Source organism: Lethenteron reissneri, chromosome 26 (assembly GCF_015708825.2).
Source record: "Lethenteron reissneri isolate LAM-NWPU_2019-01 chromosome 26, ASM1570882v1, whole genome shotgun sequence".
Classification (NCBI taxonomy): domain Eukaryota; kingdom Metazoa; phylum Chordata; class Hyperoartia; order Petromyzontiformes; family Petromyzontidae; genus Lethenteron; species Lethenteron reissneri.
Genome location: NC_083804.1, coordinates 18,348,618 through 18,363,380, shown reverse-complemented (window position 1 = coordinate 18,363,380; position 14,763 = coordinate 18,348,618). Strand labels below are relative to the sequence as shown.

The 14,763-nt window shown below is 43.1% G+C and overlaps 1 protein-coding gene across 4 annotated transcripts in view; it reads right to left on the bottom strand.

The window, feature by feature from the left end:
* DYNC2H1 (dynein cytoplasmic 2 heavy chain 1) overlaps positions 1-14,763 on the bottom strand; it is a 182,025-nt gene that overhangs the window by 63,714 nt on the left and 103,548 nt on the right. For all 4 annotated transcript variants that reach the window (XM_061560348.1, XM_061560350.1, XM_061560351.1 and 1 more), the window contains exons 70-74: positions 10,911-11,074; positions 8,483-8,602; positions 5,685-5,819; positions 4,220-4,363; positions 1,186-1,275 (exon numbers count right to left, since the gene is read on the bottom strand). In XM_061560348.1, coding sequence (XP_061416332.1) covers positions 1,186-1,275; positions 4,220-4,363; positions 5,685-5,819; positions 8,483-8,602; positions 10,911-11,074 — 653 coding nt within the window. The remainder of the gene's footprint in view (positions 1-1,185; positions 1,276-4,219; positions 4,364-5,684; positions 5,820-8,482; positions 8,603-10,910; positions 11,075-14,763) is intronic.

Sequence of the window (14,763 nt, the reverse complement as noted above, 5' to 3'; positions counted from 1 at the left end):
TATTTTCTTGTGTCGTCCATGAAAAAATGGTCTGAGATCATAAATCATGGCTTAATCACAGGGGAGAGATAAGTGCTGAATTCCAAACCAGGCGCTCATGTCAATGCTGCTGGTTTCATGTTCTGACATTTGCCAATGTGAACCACCTGAGTCATCCAACTATAATATTAATAATTCTGAATAATTATAAGAGAAAAATATGAACAAAACAGCAGCAGCACCAGTCAGAGGTCAATGGCTTGGGTCTAACATGTAGTATGCATGAGCATTTTTATGTTATCATAAATATGATGGCAGAGTGTCTGGGATTCCAAATTATGAAGTCAGTTGTGCTAGCTCAGTGCTCTGACAAGTAATAAAAGAGGCTGCATGGAATTGGTGGTTTGAGATGAAACTGCTGTTGAAATCGTAGCTTTGACTCTGTGCAGACTGGTTTCATCGGCCTCTGGTAGGGGAACTTCAAAGGGTGAGCCTGGTGTTGTAATGTCAGTGTTTGTAAGATGCTGAGAGCTCTTTTCATGCTTTATATCTGTTATAAACTATTTATGAACACTAGCTTTTTATGTATGATGTATAAAAAGCAAGAGGAAGCAGTTATCACGGTAAGACCTACACAGAGGCTGCAGTGCTTCATATACATCCATAGCCATAGCTAGTAGCCAAATTCACTGATAAGTTACAGCACTCGTGGATACACTCAGTACGACCTTATAACGTGAATAGAGTAACTTTCGCAAATGTTGTAATTCAAAATGGTATAACAGTGGAAGAAAGCAATCGCCTTGAGGTAGAAGGGTGGCTTAAGGGGCTAAAACTGAGTCAGAGCGCTCGGCCAGGACTGCTTAGATCCTGGGTTTCCATCTGGGTTTCAGCCACTGGTGATTAAACCTGGTTGTCAAGTGCATTGAGTCGATGCGACTCGGCCTGCATTTAATGCCAAAAATCTGCATCTCATATTCCAACTTTGAGAATTAAACATTTAGTTTGATTGAAATGCAACATTCTTTGCAAGGTATTAAAATGTGTGCCCCTAGTATAGGTAAGAATATGAAAGGGACTTCAGACGTAGTTCCGTAACATCATCTTCCAGCATCATCGTCTGACGCACGTTACACGGCAATAGTTTGGAAAGGACATTTCTTCAAGGGGAAATATCAGAATATAATTGAGGAAAATAAGCCACACCTTGAAGAGAGATCGGCTCACAGACTCGAAGACCAGGCGCTGCAGGGAGGCGATGAGCGTTTGGACCCGACCCTCCGGGCTCTCTCCCACCTTTTGCACAGAGCACATACACGTGCCATACATACACAGGTGTGTATCCACATATATATATACACACACATGTACACATGTAGAGTATTTTCTAGGCCTGTAACAAAATATTAAGGGAACTCAATTCTTACATTCATTTTATTTAAGAAACAAAGGAAACAAGAAATATGTAAACAGTGCAAATCAAATTCCAGTTATGCACCGGACATGTACAGTGAGGGGAAAAAGTATTTGATCCCCTGCTGATTTTGTACGTTTGCCCACTGACAAAGAAATGATCAGTCTATAATTTTAATGGTAGGTTTATTTGAACAGTGAGAGACAGAATAACAACAACAAAATCCAGAAAAAACCATGTCAAAAATGTTATAAATTGATTTGCATTTTAATGAGGGAAATAAGTATTTGACCCCTCTGCAAAACATGACTTAGTACTTGGTGGCAGAACCCTTGTTGGCAATCACAGAGGTCAGACGTTTCTTGTCGTTGGCCACCAGGTTTGCACACATCTCAGGAGGGATTTTGTCCCACTCCTCTTTGCAGATCTTCTCCAAGTCATTAAGGTTTCGAGGCTGACGTTTGGCAACTCTAACCTTCAGCTCCCTCCACAGATTTTCTATGAGATTAAGGTCTGGAGACTGGCTAGGCCACTCCAGGACCTTAATGTTCTTCTTCCTGAGCCACTCCTTTGTTGCCTTGGCCGTGTGTTTTGGGTCACTGTCATGCTGGAATACCCATCCACGACCTATTTTCAATGCCCTGGCTGAGGGAAGGAGGTTCTCACCCAAGATTTGACGGTACATGGCCCCGTCCATCGTCCCTTTGATGCGGTGAAGTTGTCCTGTCCCCTTAGCAGAAAAACACCCCCAAAGCATAATGTTTCCACCTCCATGTTTAACAGTGGGGATGGTGTTCTTGGGGTCATAGGCAGCATTCCTCCTCCTCCAAACACGGCGAGTTGAGTTGATGCCAAAGGGCTCCATTTTGGTCTCATCTGACCACAACACTTTCACCCAGTTGTCCTCTGAATCATTCAGATGTTCATTGGCAAACTTCAGACGGGCATGTATATGTGCTTTATTGAGCAGGGGGACCTTGCGGGTGCTGCAGGATTTCAATCCTTCACAGCGTAGTGTGTTACCAACTCTTTTCTTGGTGACTATGGTCCCAGCTGCCTTGAGATCATTGACAAGATCCTCCCGTGTAGTTCTGGGCTGATTCCTCACCGTTCTAATGATCATTGCAACTCCACGAGGTGAGATCTTGCATAGAACCCCAGGCCGAGGGAGATTGACAGTTCTTTTGTGTTTCTTCCATTTGCGAATAATCGCACCAACTGTTGTCACCCTCTCACCAAGCTGCTTGGCGATGGTCTTGTAGCCCATTCCAGCCTTGTCTAGGTCTACAATCTTGTCCCTGACATCCTTGGAGAGGTCTTTGGTCTTGGCCATGGTGGAGAGTTTGAAATCGGATTGATTGATTGCTTCTGTGAACATGTGTCTTTTATACAGGTAACAAGCTGAGATTAGGAGCACTCCCTTTAAGAGTGTGCTCCTAATCTCAGCTCGTTACCTGTATAAAAGACACCTGGGAGCCAACAATCTTTCTGATTGAGAGGGGGTCAAATACTTATTTCCCTCATTAAAATGCAAATCAATTTATAAAATTTTTGACATGCGTTTTTCTGGATTTTGTTGTTGTTATTCTGTCTCTCACCATTCAAATAAACCTACCATTAAAATCATAGACTGATCATTTCTTTTTTCTTCTTGGTTCTTTTGGTAAAGTCACGTAGAAGGAAGTAATAAAATAATAAAAATAAAACATAATAAAATAATTATCACGACGTTTCGGCTACAACGCAAGCAGCCGTCTTCAGGTGCTTGCGTTGTAGCCGAAACGTCGTGAGAATTATTTTATTATGTTTTATTTTTATTATTTTATTACTTCCCTTCTACGTGACTTTACCGAAATAACCAAGAAGATGAATCCCTGCAGTCACGAAAGCTTTAAATCGAAATTTGATAATTTCTTTGTCAGTGGGCAAACGTACAAAATCAACAGGGGACCAAATACTCTTTTCCCTCACTGTATATAGCTCGAGACTTTCTCGTGCACAAGGTTAATAATGCTATATTATGTACTTATTTCCAAGACCCTTTGTAGCTTGGCGCAAATTCCAGCTTACTCAAGTCCAGCTTCGAGAAGTTTAACTGTATTCATTACAGCGGTTGGGATCATTGTCTTACACTTTCTCGTCTTTGTAATGGATAGTGGCAATGAAAGCGGGAGACAAAATAATGAAGCAAATAGCAAACAAGTTATCTTAAAGCACAGATAACAAGTTAGCTAAATAAAGAAATATTTAAGAAGAGGAGAGATATTCAAATGGCTAAACATTGGAGAATGGTGGAGAAGGGGGTTACTATCTCTTTGTGGTGGATCACGGCCCATGTTTGTCACTGTGGTGGATGTGAGCGTGCCATGGGGGTAATCATCTGAATAATATTAGCCTGTCCCCAAATGGCATTGTCCACACACCACAATGTTACCACTTGTTGCTACAATGAGGCGGGAATTGTTTGCCAGACAACTCAGCTCCACCATCTTGCAGCAGCAGATGTGTGGACTTGCTGACAATTCGTTACCAGTGGTGTCGACATTGGCTTTTGTGGAGGAGGCTCCTGAGAAGACTATTGGGCAGTTCAAGGTAGCTGCCCTCCAGCAACACAAATGTGGATGAGCGACGCCCACAACGAGCAGAGCGCCAGGCAGCTAAAGCACAGCCAAGTGGCACAGTTGGTGGATCTGCTAGTCATCCCGATCAGTCATCCCAGCCTTCATTGTTGCTCGCTAAACGGCAGTTGCCCCAACGGTCTGTGTATGCTATATTTGGGATCTTTGTCTGTGGACTCTATATGGATACTTGTATGTGTGTGTTTACCGATGTGGCATGCAGGGCACGCTGGAAGAGGCGCAGGAACCCGTTGAGGCTGTAGCGGTACATGTGGTTGATCTTACACAGATCGGCCATTATGAAGAACATGGAACTGCCTTTCTCAGCCAGAGGTAGGAATGCATCCCTTTCCTGGCGGACACGGAGCACCCATTAGAGAGGGAGAGATAATGATTGGTCGCATTATACATAATAAAGAAATTTAGTGTATTCAAGTCAAGTACAGCATTTTTGTTTAATCAGGTAAATTAGTCCGCAATATTACCAAAACAAAATCATAAAATAAAAATAGTCCAGCTCCTCAAACGAATGCTATGAACACATTTGTAGCATGGCATGTAATAATATGCACCAACTAGTGTGCATGAGAGGCAATTTAAGGACCCTCAGATGTAGAGCTGTAATACCATCTCAAAAGGTGCTTTATAACATGGGGTGATACTCTGATATCTCAGTTTCAAAAGTAAATTTCTTCATCTCAATGATAATGATAGCACAAATGGAATACAATTTTAAATAGACTGGGTTTGCAAGTGTTAAGGATGGATGGCTAAGAGCTTGATATATGCCTGAGAGACCAAAATGCATTAAGGAGGAAGAAACTGCATAAGTGCTGGCGTACTGTCCCAAAATGGTTCGCAAAGCCAAGCGTCGCTGGAAAGCTTCCCCTTCAGCCCAGGTCCATGCACCTTATCTTTCTCTTCTTTCTCCAATTATTGCAAATCTTGAATCTGCACAACAGTCCCATTTCCTATCCCTCATCTCTTCTCCTGCCCCTCATCCTCAACGACTCTTTTCCACCATCAATAACTTGCTCCATCCCTCTGCTTCTACCATTTCCTCTCCTCCCAATGCCCCTTATGCTCTGGACATCTCTCAACATTTATCCTATAAGGTTGAGCTCATCTTCTCTCTTGCCCACTCTCTTCCTTTCCCTCGCCCCTCCACTCCTTTCCATCCCTCCCCTACCCCTTCGTGATCCCTAAGTACCCTCTATCGCTGTCACTTGTGCCTCATTCTTTGTATGCCCCTCCAATTAGCATGGTTGGCTATGTACGGTGCGAAAGAAGTTCAACATACATACATCATTCCATTCTGTCATCGTTTTGTAAGCTGTCAAGTGCCTTGAGTGAAGGTGCTTCATACATATAAACTAAATTAGATCATGAACCACCTGAGACATACGTGCATAATAATTGAGTTCATGTCTCCATGTCTCCATGTGTCTATGTCTCCATGTCTCCATGTGTCCATGTGTCTGTGTATTTATCCTCCTTGCTTTTTTGTGTCCAAACGTGTATGTGTCACGTGTCTATGCGGCAAGGTGTCAATGTGGTCTGCATATCAATGTTTACATTTCCACACGTCCCTGGGTCTTAAGTAAAATGTGTCTATCTATTGTCTGTATGTGTATGCGTCAACTTGTGCATGCATTGCACGTCTCTGCCTCCACCTGGTTGAGGGCCCCCTGGAGCTGCAGGGCGGCGTTGAGGGCACTGGCGATGACAGAGCTGCTTGCCTTGGTCTGGTTCAGAGAATCGATGAGTGCGCGATTCTCGAGCACGTTGCCTCGTGCCGTGGCCAGGCTCTGTCACACAATGCAACACAACAGGACATGATGCAACAACACATCGCTTCACCATGTCGCAACGTGACGTGAAAACGCAAAGCGGTGTGAAAACACAAGAGATTACACAAGGCAACACATGATACAACAATGTTAACAGAGACACAAATGGCTACAACACAACATGGCAAACCAACGTCCATAAAAACTGGTCTTGTGATATCACACAAAACATGACATGTTGTGACATCACACACACAAAACACAGTAACGCAATGTAATTAACGCAATATGCAACACGATGTCACATCATGCACAATTATATTGTGATATCATATCTTATTTTAATGTTGAATGGTATTATTATGAACCATGATACCTTGCTAATCTCGTCAAGGAGCAAAAAAAGTTACGAGAACTCCGGTCATCCTTGCAGTGGCTTTTGGATATTCATCGAATAAAGGACGGTCACCGCATCGTGCGCTTTCAGATGTGCTTCTGCGGCCGTCTGGAACTCTCTTCCGTTCGATATTAAGAAGTCACTGGAGATTTAAAACTCCTTCCTTTTTGACTGCTTTTTTTGTTTAGTTTGTTTTCCTTCCCACGCAGCTCCGATTGGCATGGTTGGCTATGCACGGTGTGAAAGAAGTTCAACATATATACTTGTAAAAGTGGGTTTTATATTTGTTTTCTCACTTATTCATATTCTTTGGTTCTTTCGGTAAAGTCACGTAGATAGAAAATAAATAAATAAAAAGTGAATAAAAATAAGAAAAATAAGAAAAACACACTTTAATTTTTTTATTATTCTATCTACGTGGCTTTACTGAAATAACGCAAGAATATGAATTCCTGCAGTCACGAAAGTTTTAAGTCAAAATTTGTTTTCTCACTCGTTTGACTTTTAAATCTTGGTATGGTGAGTAAAACTTTTTACGAATTAACGATATTTCATTTTTGTTAACTTTATTTAAGAAAAAAATCGTAAAAATACGTTGTTAACACTATACAGAGATCAAAGTATTTATTTTTATGATTATATTGATATATATTTTTTAATTGCACATCCATCAGTGACAGCTGATTTCTCTGGGCGAGCCCAGGCTGTACAGCAACGTGTCTCTCGCAGCCTGACCATATATGACAGTTTTTCGCCGCACGAGTTCAAGTTTATGCTTATTTTGTTTAACTGGGTGAGAACTCAAGAGACCAAAATAGTCTCATTTGCAAGAGTGACCTGGGGCATTAGACTACCAGGAAGGGGGGCAATGATTGCTGTGTATAATCCCAATTGAGTAATTTGCAGATAATCTTCAAATTTGGAAACTTCGGACCCCAGCACACAATGGCCTCCTCTATTGAATGACATTAGGGGATCTTTAATGTGCAATGTGAAGCAGACAGCGCATATTATAATAATTACACCTGCAGTAATAATCAGGGCATGCTCATCGTGCACAGGACGGGTATTGGCCCATCATTTTCTCTTCAGTATATCTCTTGTTGATTTTTTATATGAATAACCATGGATTGACGCTACTCTTTCTTTGCCAGGACAAGGTATTTCTGCATCTGTGACGCAGATTTCTACCTAATGTGTCCTTTAGGTTCCATAGGGAACATACGAGGTCGAGCCATCCAATTCTGCCAACCTCTATTCATGTTAGATCAGCAGAGAAGATTGTGTTATTAGGACCTGACCAGAGTCCTATCATTCTATTTAAACAATTGGTGTTTGTGTTATACGGCATCAGACAAATGGGGCAGCCAGCTTAAAAGACTTGCCAGACCACTTGGGCGAATAGATGCATCTTACTCTGGTATGAGCAGGCATGTAAGAAAGCTTGATGCCAAGTCAAGGCACACAAAGTGCTTGCCACAAATGAACCACAATACCTTGCTGATATTATCAAGGAGCATAAACCATCATGCAAACTCCGGTCATCCTTGCAGTGGCTTTTTGCTAACCATAAAACAATGATGGTCACTGCATCGCGTGCTTTCAGATGCACATCTGCAATCCTCTGGAATGCTATTCCTTCCGATATTAACAAGCCATTGGAGCTATGCACTTGTAAATATGGATTGAAAACGAATTTTTTTAAAACTGATTTTTGTGTTTAGTTTGTTGTCCTTCACCCGCAACTCCGATTATAAAGTTTAGCTCCATATGGTGCGAAAGAAGTTCAACATACATACAAAGTACATTCATAACGGCAGTGCCTGCGTTTTTGGTGGTAGGCAGGGAGGATCATTGGACGCCATTGGCAGGATGGCTTTCGTAAGACATCTCTACATGCCTTCATAAGGCAGGATGTTTTGACCTCTGGAGATGCGGTGGTCGGTGTGGCAGTGCCTCCCAGTTGTGGGACATCTCATAATTATGATAAAGCAGAGCCTTGAAGGGTTTGCTTACAAAATTAATCTGACTCAGAGGTCTCATGCATATGAAATAAATCATTGGAAGAGGCTCTCATCTGACTATTCATAGCATAATAATAGAAGTTTATTAGTGATTTTTGTTTTAATGACATTACTTCGAGGTAGGTTAATTCCTCGAAGGAGAGGTGTGGCTCTGTCTAAAGTAAAGGCCACATGCTAATCAGGTGACTGGGATGTAATTGGTAAAGTAAATAAATCAGAACAATACACAAAAACTAACAACAGCAACTGGTCAGCATCACCTCCAACAATGAGTCTTCCAGAAGAGCGAGCTGGATTTTCTTCTCCTCTTCCTGGCAGAGGAGTTCCGTCTTGCGGGTCTCAAGCTCCGGCTTCTCATGCTGTAGCGTGAGGGCAAGCAGCTGTATGCGGCAGACAGGAACCATCATGTGCACAAGTGTGTGTTAGGGCGTGTGTGTCTAGAGGAAGTATGGAAGGCGATCCGGAGTCTGAGACCAGGAAAAGCGCTAGGCAGAGATAATCTCCCAAGCAAACTGCTGAGGGAGGGTGGTGCTTATCTGCAGACTGCCCTATATGGCATAACAAATTCCCCTTGTCAGGCACACTGAGAAGCTTGCGGAGCCCCAATGTGGTTTCAGGCCAGGGCGGTCCTGAAAAAACGCCATATTTTCTGTCTGTCTGCTACAGCAAAGGTGTAAGCAATTCCAATGGGACCTACATCTCTGCTTTATTGACCTGGTCAAGGCCTATGATACCATCAATAGGCCTGGGCTCTGGGTTGTTCTTTGTGCTTTCGGAGTCCCTGACTCCCTGCTCACAATCATTAAGAACCTTCATGATGGTAGGCAGGCCCGAGTAAAGCTACGTGGCCAAAAGTCAGAGCCATTTCCTGTTCACCTTGGGGTGCGAAAGGGATTTCCACCGGCGCCTACAGTATTTAACATATTTTTCAACCACGTAGTTCGAGAAGCCTGTCATGGCTGTATTAGAGGAATCTCCATCTGGTACAGACACAATGGTAGGATAATTTAGTGATTTCTGCTCACTCAGAGAAGGAGTTATGAGGCACTGCTGCTGAACGTGGAGCATGCTACTAAGAGGCGGGGCCTTATCATCAGCCCCTCCAAAACTAAGAACCTCCCTGGATATTTTATGTCATGAAACACTTCACCAGCTCAACTTCTCATTGGCGGGGCAGTTGTGGAGTGGAGATGTTTCCATACTCGGGCAGTGTGGTTATGACTAGCTCCGGTTTGATAGCAGAGGTCTCACTGGCTGCGTAACACTGTGTGGAAACTACCTAGGCTCTTGATCAACATGAAGCTTTGGGTCTTCTTGGCCACAGTTATGCTCCCCCCTTCCCTATGCTCATGAAATGTGGACCCACCTGAACGAACATCTGCGCTAGTTTAAAACATTCAGGCTGGCCTGCCTCCGATCTATCCTGGGTTTAACCAGGCTGGATTGTGTGAAGAGCTCACACATCCTTGAAAGATCTGGACACATTTTGGTCAGTCAGCTCTTCCGGCAACCGAGGCTGCGTTGGCTGGATCACATAGCCCGCATGCTCAGCCACCGCATGTCCAAGCAGGTTCTGTTTGGCTGGATAAAGGAGGCTAAACGAGCATGGCATGGGCTATAGAAGAGATGGACTAATATGGTATAGGAGGATGTGGAGCTGACTGGACTTGTCGATGACTGGTACCAGCAGTGTCAAGATCAGCCTCTATGGAGGAGACTTGTCAAGGATGCTACTGGGCAGTTTGAGGCAATCACCCACCAACAACAATGGTGGGCATAGGAGTGACACTTGCAATGATTGGAGTGCCATAAAATAAAGAAAGTTGGCACAGTAGGGAACACAAGTGGTGCATCTGCCAGTCATCTCAGTCAAGCCACGGCACCTGGGTCTGTCCCGTGACTTCCTGCCAGTGAGCCTTTGACACTTTACATGGCCTCAAAATGCATTTAGCCCGGCATAAGCGCCATCGTGGCTGTTGGTGTTGTGTACTAATATGTATATAAAGAGGTTGTGTACGTGTATAAGAGCACATGTGTGAATGGACTCCTTAATGTTGACCCCGTTATAGGTATACCTGCTCCGGCTTGAAATATTCAGGCTGTAATGCTACAAAGCATCTGGGATTTAACCAGGCATGATTGTGTGATGTGCTTACAGATCCTTTAAAGATCTGAAGTCTGATTAATAAGCACCTCGAAAAGGCAAAGAAGAAAATGTTCAATCAAACCGGTTGGAGGGGCTACACTGGTGCTGTACAGGCACGAGATGTGATGGGCTTAAATTAAACAGCAGGACCTGGAGTTGTGTAGACCTGCTGATGAATGGTACCAGCGATGTCAAGATCGTCCTCTATGAAGGAGGCTCATAAAGGATGTGACTGGGCCGTTAGAAGCAATCACCCTCCAATAGCAACGGTGGGCACAGGAGCAATGTTTACAACAATGATCCGAGTGCCAGGTAACTAAAACAGCAGGTTGGCAGTGGGGAGCATAAGTGGTGCATCTGTTAGTCATCTCCCAAGACACCCTTGCAATTTAGATAAACAAAAGTCAGTTAACCCATAGCATCCAACTTTGTCCCATGACCTCCTGCCAGTGATTTTTTGACACTGAACATGGACTGACACAATCGCCGTAATGATGTCACTTAGTGGTGATTGGGAGCTGTTGTTGTTAGTGTGTCCGTGCCTGTGCGGTGAGGCCCGCCCTCGTTGTGGTGAAGTTCACGGCCGTAAGAGCTGAGGCTGCATCTGGGGGGACATCCGGCCGGGGGCTCCTTGTTGCCAAGAACAGGCGGAACTCGTCCGAGTGATCAACCTGACGCTCGCCCAGCTGCACCACGAACCTCGAGCCTGTACACAGCATGCAGACAAGGGTGTGCACGTATGAGCAAATATACAGGCAGACCTCGCTTAATGGGACCTCATAGGACGCCGATTCGTTATAGGGCTCTTTGTCCGGGAGAAATTTTAACAAACATTTTTTTTTCTAAATATTTAAACGGTGCTTAAAAGTGAGAATATGCAGCAGCGCCGGCCAAAGAAACGTCCCCACCCCAACCATTCGGTCAGCTATTGAGAGTGACGTATGCTGAGCCAACCAGACCCCACCTCCGCGATTCGATTATCGTGATTTGTGGTCGTGATTACATTATTACAGTGCATTTGGCCTGGTGAAAACTCACCAGACCGGGATAGAATCTTAGGCTCCACCTAAAAGAAACCTCACCACTAAAATCCAGATTGGGAGTGCAGCAGCTCCAACCTCGTATCCCACGGCTTGCAGGAGTAGAGTCAAATGCACTCAGTTTAACACGTAGGCTTTTGCAACCAATTTTATCCATTATTTTTTTTTGGGTTAGAAATGGTAAATACAAATGTGCCGTTAACCCGCCACCACCCGGCACAGCCAATAAGTAAGGTTTGCACGTAAACATAACGGGCCAATTAGTTACTACTTCAGCACACCGGTGTGTTGGAGAGTAAACCTACATTTACAATTTGAGTACGACGTTTTGTTTGTGATTACAACCAGCTTCATCGGGCGATTTGCCAAAATTGTGAATAAGTCTTTCTGAATCGGTCCTAAATAGAGTAATGTTTTATTATGCATAAAATGCACTTGTGAGTACTGTACATAATACCTCCTGATGTTATGATAAATTAATAACTTTAGTTATGAAATGTTTCCCATCTATGATTATTAGCGCTATTACCAATTTCTCAATGATGCTCTCATATATATTGCTCATTTGAAAGAAATAACGCTGTCGGGAATGCATCCCCATGTGTACAATGGTATGATCCCTTTTTGCGTTGATTTGATTCGCATTCACTTCTTCAGGAATGCATCTTGAGTGCATTGTCTATACGAGGATTCTATATCTCTCTTGAACATGAATTGGTCTCCATATCCCTGGTGTCCTCATCCCAGCATGTCCTCTCCTTTGGCTGCCATTCTCTTCCCAATAATCTCCATCGAGCATAGTCAATTTCAGTGACATATTCTGCCTAAGCACACTTACTTTTCTAAAAAGTCAATAATATGTATCTGGTTCTTATTTTCTCACGGATCCACGTGCTCCTCTTCCTGTATCTCGGTGTACGACTAAGCATACACCACAGAAATATTTTTTCACAATGTTTAGCTTTTCATCTACTGCTATTAGGTTCAGCCTTCCAAAACACTCCACCTTGCTCTTGTTAGCCTCTTAATTTCATCAGTTTGATCCTGTTCTATATTTCATAACAAACCTGGGCATATGATATTTGAACAAAAATTTATTTTACAAATTTAGCACATTACTGAAATAAAGACAACCACACAGGACTGCACTTATACAAAGGAAAATATACCTGGATAGACATATGGATTGTTTGGATAAGGGGTGTTAGTGAGCACCTATTAGTGCCACAAAGGCACATCTGGAGTAATAATGAACATGTGGCGTTGGTATAACTGGCACTACGCTCGACAACCTTTATCACTCCATTGCTGATGTTTACACACTTCGCCAGCTATCCATTTAAGGACATATCAACTTAGGGGTGGCCCATCATAGGTTTAAATATCACTGTCAGCAGTGTTATATATGGCTGGGAATCCAACGCAGGGAGCAGAGTAGTGCAATGCGCAAACCACTGGACCACCACCCCCAAACTAACACACACGTGCGCATATCTGCAAAACGCACACGATGCACTGATGCTACGGTGTTAAATTACTTTGCTGAAGTAACTGCTGTGACAGCTGACGGCCTGGATTATACAATTGTCACGGGTGAGAGGTTTGAGGATTTGGAGTTTAAAAGCAATTTCCATCCCATGCCTTCGAGTCTGAAAAATACCGCTGTGGGAAAATGACAAAACATACGTCACATAATGGCAGACCTTGATAAAAAAACCAATAACAGACAATAGCATACAATACATTCTTGATAAAGCATAATCACAAAACCACACACTGCTAAACTTTTTTTAAACAAAGAAGCCAAAACTATATATTTTTTACTATATATATCATAAAATAACATTTCGTGATGTGATTATTATTACAGGTCTCAAACCATATATAGACTGACTCAATAGTCTCGATGGGTCTATGATGGGGTCTTTAGGCAATAGACAGACAAGTATATGATTGGAGTTTAGGAAATATGTTAAAAAACCGTCTCAGACAGATTACTTACCAAACTGATTACATTCTGGTCTCTGAATTAGTCTTTACAGTCTTTACAGATGAGTATCTGATATAGTCTTTAGACAATAACAGATCAGTCTTACACAAGAAAAAAAGAGACTCGTCTCCCATGGAATGTTTCAGACAATGACTGACACATTGGTCTTTTAAAGAATGTTTCGACAAAAAATGTATAGATCGGTCTCTGATGAGGTCTCAAGACAAAGGATTGTCAATAGACAATAGATTGGCAAACAAGTCACATGTGGCACTGCTAAAAATTATAAACTAATTAGCACCCCTGCACAAAATGTCACAGTGAAGACCGTGACATCGTTTGTAAAAGCAGGACATTGTGTTGGTCACCAAGTCAAAATCGCTCATCTAAAATTCAACCACACGCAAAATGTACAATTATAACACGAATCTGTCTGTGTATAAATATAGTCACCCAAATCTCCATTTTGACAGGAATAATTAATATAATTCTGGGTTCTCGATCGGTTAAATAAAAATACCCAAGACGGGTTGATAAATCATTAGAAAACGTTGGGGGTAATGGGGTTGAAGAACATGACATATTTTTTACGGCTGAGGGGTTTCTGGATTTCAAAGTTAAAAAGCAATTTTCAGTGCATGCGCTCGTGTCTGAAATCTCTCCGCATGCCTCATGGAGTTATTTTTTTTTATCTGTCTATAGCAACTCGGCTTAAAAGCTGCAGGCTGATGGACAGAGGCAGCGGTGGATGAAGGAACGCGCTACACATTGACGTGGCTGCGTGGCTGGCAAGGGACTCAAAATGACCATGTTGGAGCACTGAATGAATACAGCAGAGATTCTGGGTTCATATTCCAAGCTAACGCCCACCCAAGATTAGACCAGACTACGGGACTTGTGTCTTGTGAAATTCATAATGACCATGTCATAGCCACGAGCCGACAATGCCAAGGAATAGTAATGAAACCCTGAGGCAAATCATCTCTTTCTTGTGGAGTTCATAAAGGCCATGTCAGACACCTGAACCAGCACCACTGATGATGTTTGTTTACATGCTGGAGCCCGTGCCAGTAGTGATCTTGATACCAAACCAGGAGTGCTGATATACTGGGTTGAAGTTCTCATTGCCTACCTGATATTAAACTAGGTTCTTGTGTGCTATGGGATTTAGTAGAGGAGAGCCTGTCAGACAGACGCGGTTATCTTCGCCATCGGCCCAGTCCCCTTCTCCCCACGATTCTCCCCTTACTGCTTTCTCCACAATCGGCTCCACCCGACCTCTGTTGACGACTCTCACTCACCAGACACCTGAAACTACTCACTTGACACTGTGATACTCACCACTCGCCAGTCATCCTCCTGGCC